The sequence below is a fragment of the Alosa alosa genome, chromosome 1, assembly GCF_017589495.1.
Source record: "Alosa alosa isolate M-15738 ecotype Scorff River chromosome 1, AALO_Geno_1.1, whole genome shotgun sequence".
In the NCBI taxonomy this organism is placed as follows: domain Eukaryota; kingdom Metazoa; phylum Chordata; class Actinopteri; order Clupeiformes; family Clupeidae; genus Alosa; species Alosa alosa.
The window spans coordinates 31,762,493-31,772,033 of record NC_063189.1 but is presented as its reverse complement, the minus strand read 5'-3'; the positions used below and the strand labels follow the sequence as shown (position 1 = coordinate 31,772,033).

The following is a 9,541-nucleotide window of genomic DNA, read 5'->3' as shown; positions in this document are numbered from 1 at the left end:
TATTGGTTGTACAATTCAGGTTCCTTGTCTGTAAACAGTTATCCGGGGCCAACATTTCAGAATTGTTGGTTGATATACCCATATCTACACAAGGAGAGCAGTTGGATTTTTATTTTGTAGTTGTACAGTAATGTCTCAACCACTGCAGTCAATGTAATTCTTGTTCTATCACTGGGTGTTGTACCATATCTGACATTTGTAATTATTAAATAATACACTGCCGTTTGTATAAAAGGAAAACAAGAACACTGTGTCTTTATTTCCTGTAGACGTACACTGTTCTAACGTTTGGAATCACTGAGAAATGTCCTTGCTTTTAAAGCAAATAGTGTGTTTTAGCACATTGGGAAACCAGAAATGTTGAGTACTCAAAAGTTTTATTTTTGAAATCATATCTTCAAAAGGGAATAGTTAGCTCATGTTTAATTAATATCCTCTTATTACCGGTAACTTGGTTAGCAACTAGAGCCTATGCATTATGCCTTGTGTAGTTGTCCTACTGTTTCTGTCTGTGCTGTCCTTGCCAGTGTTCATGCACACAACATGGCCAGTGCCATCTCCATAGAAGTGTCTACATGCCTTTGTGTTGAATAAACTACAAAGATTTCTGAAGGAACTTTGTGGACTGCTGCCATAGAAGGCTATTGTGTAATGTAATCAGTTAAGGTCTTTACATACTAAGAAGTGGGTCTCCTCCTCCACTGGACCCACCCCACACTTTGAGAACCACTGCTGTGTGTGTGTGTGTGTGTGTGTGTGTGTGTGTGTGTGTGTGTGCGTGTGTGCGTGCGTGTGCGTGTGCGCGCGCGTGTACGTGTGTGTGTGTGTGCGTGTGTGTATGATGACCATACAGAAAGGAACAAAAAGTGTGAATGACTCGATGAACAATTCTCTACAGCTACAGACAGATGGTGAAGGTATACCCTCAAGACTGACTCCCATCTCAAGATGGAAGAGCTGCTCTCCTGGCTGTCATCAAAAAGCAGCCCTCCCCTCTTCTGGCGATGACAGCTCACATACCCACCTAGAGTTTTCTCTCAGTCAGGTGGAAGTAGACCTTGTAAGTCAACCAGGGAGACACCTGTACAAAAATGATGATAAAATGATGCACATCAAAACATTATGTATGTCTAAAATGTCTGTTTCAAACTAGATGTTTAAAATGTGTTTAAATGAGGCCATCACAGCCTCACTGTCTTCCTCAAAAACTCCAGGAGGAAGGCCAGCCACTCATTGGTGTGTAAATACCATCCACATGGGAACATATTTAATCAGAAGCAGAGGTGGAAAGTAACGAAATACATTTACTCACGTTACTGTATTGAGTAGTTTTTCTGTGTATTTTGTATTTTTTAAGTAGTTTATAAAATCGGTATTTTAAATTTTACTTGATTACATTTTGAGTGAAGTATTGTACTTCGATACATCAAAAATCCCATCCATTACTTGAGTAAAAAACTAACGAAAACGGAAAGGGAGAGAAAAAAATTGCGCCCTTAACCACTAGCCTAGTGATAATGATCAGCATGTAGCCTACAACAGGACATTAATCAAGCTGGCGCCATGCAGTCTTTCTGAAAGTGATGGAACTGGATCACGAGATGCATCAGATTAGCCTAACCTATGAAAGTGTATTTTCCGCTATTCCAATCGGTTGTCTCAGTTCGTTTTAGCACTAATGATTGCGAGATATTTAAGCAAACACCATGGGATTTCGTGTTTTGACGTTTGTGCTCACCTTTCTTTGGAAAGAAGTTTATTAGCAGTTGTTTCTCCTCATTTTGATGTCTCTCTTTTTCCTGCTTTGGCCTTTGTTTTTAGTAACCTGACTTGGCTTTCTTGGAGAAAGACATTGCCCAAGCAACAAAACAATTAGCGGTCCACTACTAGCGATGCTCAACTAAATAAACAACAGATAGACTACCTTATGAATCGTGCAGGCGGACTAAACCATTTAGCTCTTTAGCAAGGGAGAGTGAGAGTGACCTTACACAGTTTTCACTATGTTTTGTAGGCATATACAAAATCCAGTCAGTCAAACTTTAAATTTCGTCTGACATTCATTTTGACATTTAATTTGGAAGTTAAAATATTCAGGTAAAATGAATATATGGTGGAAATAAGTATTGAACGCTTATTTATTTATTTTTTTCAGTAATTAGCCTAAACTTCCAGTGAGTCTAGGCCTATTCAAAATTTTCACCACACATATATTAACACACATATAAAAAACAAACATAAGAGTTTTGTGTATTAAAGTGGAATGACACAGGAAAAAAGTATTGAACGTGCCTACTGAAATTTCTTCAATACTTTGTGGAAAAGCCTTTGTTTGTAAAGACAGCTTCAAGACATTTCCTGTATGACAAAACTTATTAGTCGCAGTATCAGGTGTGATTTTGGCCCATATGTTCTAAACAGATTCCAGGGGTCCCTCTTGTGAATCCTGATCTTTAGTTGTTTCCACAACTATTTAATTGAATTGGCTGCCTTCAAGTCTTTCTGGAGCTTTCTCCGAGTGGTCCTTGGCTCTTTGAATTGAATATCCTGACTCCCTGGTCAGAAATATTGCGAGGAGATCCTGTGCATGGCCGGTTGATGATGCAGTGATGTTTCTTCCACTTGCAGATAATGGCTCCCATGCTGCTTACTGGAAGATTCTGATGTTTTGAAATGCACTTGTAACCAGTTTCATTGATATGTTTTGCAACAATAACGTTGCAAAGGTCTTGGGAGAGCTTTTAGCTTTTTTCCATCATGAAATGTTTCTTGTGTGACACCTTGGTAATGAAAAACCTTTTTATAGCCCAACAATATGTAGGCTACTAACCAAACTTTTTTTAGGCTACTTTTTTTTAATTTGCACAGATAGAAAGGATAACTACTCTCTATACAGATTCCAGCTCGTTCCTTCCCTTTCCTTGCCTTAGTGCTTTTTCTTAGCAAGTTCAATACTTTTCCCCTGTGTTATTCCACTTCATTACATGACTCTACTTATGGAGTTGTTTGGATTTTTTATGTGTGGATTACCTGAGTTATTACTAATGCCTGGTGAAAATGTTGTGCCCCCTGTATTCCACTTTTCACGGGCCCTCTCCTCCATTGGGGCCCTATACTTCCCACTTTCCCCCCCAGTACGACACCCTTTAATCTGCTGAACCTTCTGCTCATTTCCAAATATAAAAAAAAACTCTCTGCAACTCAATATTGGCCTGCCTGCCCCAGCTGCCTGTGAGGGGCTTTTCAGTTGTGCTGGATTACTGTTCACTGCAAAGCGACCCAAGGATGAGTGCAACTAACTTTGAAAATCAACTACTGCTCAAACTTAAAGGAGAACTCCGGTGATTTTTCACATAGATCTCCATTTCTCAACATCCTTTTCAGGCAAGTACCTCCACTAAACACCATGTAAGTACCTCCACTCGGCGGCCATATTGCAACACTTTTTGGGCACTTATCGTGCATCTATTTCAGCAGAAATGCGTGTGTGTAAGGCTTCACGACACCAATCTTGCTCCAGCAGCGAGATCACAACAGATGATTGGCACGATGTCTTCACAGCACACCACATGATTGGCTCAATGTATTTTACAACACACACATGATTGGCTCACTGTATTCACATGTCGACGTTTTGCCGCGGAAGGGTTGTGATATGTGTAGACATCTGATGTGTAGACAACTGCCATATTGGCGTTACAAACTAACCCCATGCATTACTATGGAGGATTTTGTGTGTATGGAGTGCTGTATCTCCTCATTAGAAAGTCTTTGGTAAAACTGGTTGTTCTGATACCCCCAAAAAAAAAAAAAAAAAAAAGGAACTTTAACTTTTACTTAAAGTACATTTTAAATGAACTACTTTTTACTTTTACTTGAGTACATTTTCAGATCGGTATTTTAACTTGTACTTGAGTAATATTTCATCAAGGTATTAGTACTTTTACTAGTACAATATTTTCATACTTTTTCCACCACTGATCAGAAGCAACCATCAAAAGATGACCTTTGAGAAGACAGAGATAAGCACTACATGACAACTGTTAAAGACCCTATAGGCAGGTTTCAACAACATTCATGCAACATGCAGTCATAGATATCCACTTACATAAACTTCAGTTTATTTCATCCTTGTCATTCTAAGATAATTCTTCTACATCACTGAGACATTGAGCTGGTATGAAATTGGCATACTCATATTATCTCTCTGTGCGTTGATTGTTTTGTCTGAGTTTGTGCTCCCTGCGAGTTTCCAGTCCCAAAGGACACTTATCTGGAGCTTTGAACAGTTTATGAACCACCACCTCTGCCAACCTCCATGGGTTTGGACCAATATGTGCACACACACACACTCACACAATGTGGTGCATCCCCATCTCTATCCATCATCAGTGTAGACTTCTAACTTGATTCATGTTTTTATATCATAGTATCATCAATGTAAAAATGCAGAGCTTTTGACATAAACAGCAGGTTGAGAAGGGGCTTTAGGTTTATTTGTTTCAGAGCTTGACAACAGTGAGGATGAATTTACAGATTTCAAAGTAAGCGGTTATAAAGCTTGGAGTAGCAGTTTGGCCTTATCAGCCTTTTGTTGGATTCTACTTGGCCTACTTGTTATTTTGCATGCATTCAACCAAGGCTACACAGAAAATTATGAAAAAATCTATTCAAAATAAAACTTACAGTTAGCAGTTAGTATTTACAACTGCTTACACACAATTCCAGAGTTCTGTGTACTGTGTATTTATTTATTTATTTATTTAATTTTTATTATTATTTTGTTTGTTTATTAATTTATTTCAAATCTCTGCACACCACACAAATCCCACACAAAATGCATCATATCTCTCCTGCACACACGCACAAACACATTGTTATTCACAGATAGCCTAGACAGATACACAAACAAGCAAAGCACACAAGTTTGTAGCCTATACAGACACAGAAACACAGCGATATGTAGGCTAATGGGATGCAGACATGCAGATATGCATTTGTGTTATTAAGTGACTAAGAAAGGTGGCTTTATTAGTTTCATAACATAATACGTTGCTTTAATTTGACCTGCAATATATTTGCATGACATAACAACACTTTTACATTTGGTTTGTACCAAGCCTTATAGCCTACCATGCATTGCTGTGCCATCCAGCATACAGTATGCCCATGCTGCTACAGTTCACGCAGTCGGGTCTGCTGCTCTTGCATGTTGTCCACAGATCTGAATACAACTCCACTGCTTCTCCATAAACTGATCGGAGCTCTTACACCACACGTATGGCTTATAGATCTGATAAAGCTGACCAGCGTTCATGGTTTCGGCAACGTGACGCTGAAAAACAAAAGCCCTGTCTAAAGGGCTCCAATCATATTTCAAATGAGGTAGATTCACATTTCCATTGGTCATTGGAGCTGTCAATTACACATGTTCATTATCTGATTGGTTGAAGTTTATGGGGCGGCCTCCAAAGCTGTCACAACACTTCCTAGTGAGGCTGATGGGATGCATCATCAAAGATGGCTTTCAGTGTCGGATGGTACATCATAAACGACCTGTTCATTTAATGACATTTTTGCAGTCAAATAAGCCCTAGTGGTTATAGAAGACTGGAGCGGTGGACGGAAGCCGTCGCAAGCAGTGTCCATCACCTGCGACGTGCTACGGCCGCCTGCCTCCTTGCAGCATTTTTATCGTCCCTACAGCTAGCGAGTTAGCTAACTTAGCTCATTTGTAAATATTAGCCAGCTAGCTAACGTTAGCGACATCTGGTCCCGTTAAAATGGCCACCATGGAGAAATTGATGAAGGCCTTTGAGTCTCTCAAGTCATTCCAGCAACAGCAGGGACCACCATCGGCCGAAGAGCTAGTTCAAAAACAGTAAGTGATATAATGAATGCTGTTCAATTTGAAGTCACACTGGCTGGTTGCAGTTCTGCGGCAGGCTGAGACCCGATTAGCTTGAAAGGAAACATGTCAAAAGCAATCTTTTGAGGTGTTCATCCCATTTAGTCTGTTTGTGATGTGATGCTTGTCAACGTCGTATCACCTGGTAGCTAATAACCCATGAATGCATGGTGTTTATTTGATTACATTATCACTTGTTTGAGAACGTTTTATGGGCCAAGGTTAGCTAGTTAGCTTTATTGTAACTAGGCTAACTGGTAGTATACGATGCACCTTTCAAACTGCCCTCTTTTCTTTCAGTCTTACAAACACCAGCGGGTCATCAGCTGAGCAACAGTTATGCTTGCTATTGATCACATGAACTCTGTAGCTGTTATGAAAAATTCTGACGCACATAGATTCTTAATTGAGCAATGACGTAATGCATTGGTTGGCCAGCTCTGCGGTTTATTTGATAGCTAGCATGATGGTGTATGTAGCCGATCTACGTAGCTAGCCTGTTTGTTATGGCAGTCTCACGTTACTTGCACTTGTCATTGAATTTTTACAACTATACGGTCTTGATCAGACAATTCAGCATATTGCCTGTCTAACATCAAGACTGTCGTAGTAACCGAGTGAACATTTATAATGGTAACTCAACAAGTGCAAAACAGAAATTGCCCTTGAAACTAATGCCAATGCTGTTTGGTCCCACTGCAAAACTCACAGAAATGACCAGCATACGGCATTGATGTTAATTTGGCAGGTATCTTTGTGTGCAGTGAAAGGTTTCCCCATTTGGACACACGTTTTTACTTTGGTTAATATCCTCTTACAAACCTTCCTTTACAGTAGTAGATCATACAGTAATATTTTCAGTGGGGTTACCGTAATTCTAGAGTGATTTGGCCCAATATGCACCAGTTGTAGATGGGAAGCCAACATCTTGTGGGAAAGAAACTGGAAAATAATGACAACTGTGATGGACACTTTTCACCTGACCTGCCAACCAGCATGCAGCACGATGACTAGGGTATCATGCAAGAGAACTTTGCTTGCTGACAGACTTGCACTTGTAGGTAAAGAGTGCAGTAGAAGAGGGGTTTAGTAGATTAAGTGGCAAGGGCTGCATAAAAAAGGTGGGGGAGGATTGGGATTGGGTGGGGGGCACCAACAAGGAGCACCCAAGAGCAACAGGGGCAAGGAAAAACTTCCTTACCAAGGAAGAAACCTTGATCATCATAAGATCTCAAAATCATCATAAGTTCATCATAAGATCTCAAAATACTCTGTTTGTCCTCTCAATCTATTTTTATCTGGCCTTACTCCTCTCTTGGGACCCTTTGGAGAAGCAGGTGGGATCTCAATAAGAGCTGATTTATTTCTTGTGAGACAAAAAACTAATTTTTGAGTCCTTTGGGATGTATTTATTTAGGCAGTTGCATTATAATCTTGGCTATGGAATGTCAGATATATACAGGATTGTGTATGCTACCAATTTTGAATTTGGTTTATATTTCAGTTTCACACAACGTGCCCATTTTTTTTTTTTTTACGAGTCATTGTTTTTTCAGGTATCTGGAGTTCTTTTGGTTTAAATGAATCATCCTTTTGTGTTTCCCCAGGAAAAAAGATCTCGCAACAACCAAAAAGGATCGGGTGACCCACTGTCTGACGATATGTGAAAACATTGTGGCACAGTCTCTGAGGTATGCTATTTAGCCCGAGGGTCTGTGAGTCACTGTCTAAAGGGTCTATGAGTCACAGAAATAAAGATCTGATGATGGTTCTGTTATTATTATTTTTTTTCTGTTAATGTGAATGGAATGTTGAAGCAGATTTGCAATGGAGTTGGATATTAGGGTCTGACACGAGTTAGCCTATTTGGTTTGAGGTAGGGAATGAAAATCGATTACTTCTCTATTTCAGTGTTTCAGTTTCCTTGAAGCTGGCATGTAGGCCTGTTTATTGTTTAAGTCGATCAACGTGCCTTAGGCCATTTGTCTACTGGATGTGAACTTTTTAGCAATGACCATACAAAGTATGAAGTGCATGATTTGAAAGAATTAAGCCAAAATTATAGCAAGAGTCTGTGCATTGTAGAGCCAGAGCATGTGTGGTAAAAATAAAATTGGCAATATCCTTCTTGTGTCTTCACTTTTGACTGAGTATAAGCTGTTTATTGTTTATTGTGTGTCTTCTCCATAATGTATGTCTGGGTTTTTGGTTAGGCTACATGAAGTGACAGGCGAGTTTTAGTATAAGTAAAATATTTCTTGGTAGCTTATCATCAATTCATGTCAACAATAACCAGACTACAGTTGTGAGTCTGCATGTTTGGGATTATTGTCTAAATATTTTTTGTACAGAGGCAGGCATTTAGAATTAACAAATACCAGTTAGTCTTGACCAGTAACAAGGATGAATCTCTTGGTTAATTTTGGCATGCTGGTTTGAGAGTGCTGTTGACAGTATTTGTTGAGTGACAGGAACCCCTCTTTCTCTTGCCCCCATGGTGCTGGGAACAGGACGTCGCCAGAGTTCCAGAAACTTCTGGGCATCGCCATGGAGATGTTCCTGTTGTGTACCGATGATAAGGAGTCTGACGTCAGGATGGTGGCGGACGAGTGCCTCAACAAAATCATCAAAGTGAGAGAAGGCTACATGCAGTACCCACACAGTACATGTGCCAGTTTAGATAGGAAACAGTGCTAAAGAATTTGCATCAAAATATTCCATCTGAAGGCACCACCAGGTGTAAATTAGGATGAGATCTAATTGTGGCTGATGATCCTCAGTAAAAAATGAATAGCCTATTCTAGATTGAGATTTCCCATCTTAGATTATGCCTTCCCAAAACCACTGGAGATTGAAGCACAGGCAGAGTGACCTGGGTCCTGCTTAATGATTTCAGAGCTTGGTCAGTATGTTTTGAAAGGTTGTGTGACTGGTACGAATGTGTGACATTTCCCATGTCCATCAGGCATTGATGGACTCCAACTTACCCAGGCTGCAGCTGGAGCTGTACAAAGAGATTAAGAAGGTAAGGGAATCAGCTGCCAAACTGCTGCTGCAAATTCAGCAAGATATAGTAATATGAACAATATTATATTATTATTATTGTATAATATTATATTATTATTATTATAGATATGGGCAAAATGGGCAAATGGTGTGTTAGATCATGGAAATTCATAGTTTATGCACTTCGCAACTTCAGATTTCAGAAAAGCAAAATATGATTGCTTAGCAGAACGGAGACAGTTGCAGGCTGACTGGCTTTTAGTCAGGATCCTTCTACATTGCCAGTGTGTTCCTATGTATTCATATATTTAATAGATTGCAGAACACAATCTGTAATTATTAAATACTCATGACAAAGTATGTTGGTTGTATCTGGGTGCATCTAACTTACAAGTTCTTTCTGTCTCTGCCATAGAACGGTGCCTCCCGTAGTCTGCGAGCTGCCTTGTGGAGGTTTGCAGAGCTGGCCCACCTCATCCGGCCGCAGAAGTGCAGGTATGCATAGCGCCCCCTGGTTGCTCAGAGTGGGGCCCTACATGCCTCCAGTAGAGAAGCTAAAGTTAATGTTGACTAGTATTTAGCAGACGCTTTTATTCAAAGTGACATGATCTCGCAACAGTGCGTTTG

The 9,541-nt window shown here is 39.9% G+C and overlaps 1 protein-coding gene across 1 annotated transcript in view; it reads left to right on the top strand.

The window, feature by feature from the left end:
- Window positions 1–5,504: 5,504 nt before the first annotated feature.
- The window catches only part of htt (huntingtin), a 48,775-nt gene continuing 44,738 nt past the window's right edge, over window positions 5,505–9,541 (top strand). The window contains 5 exon segments of the mRNA XM_048250250.1: window positions 5,505–5,881; window positions 7,516–7,599; window positions 8,419–8,539; window positions 8,874–8,933; window positions 9,330–9,409. Coding sequence (XP_048106207.1) covers window positions 5,784–5,881; window positions 7,516–7,599; window positions 8,419–8,539; window positions 8,874–8,933; window positions 9,330–9,409 — 443 coding nt within the window. The 5' untranslated portion in view covers window positions 5,505–5,783.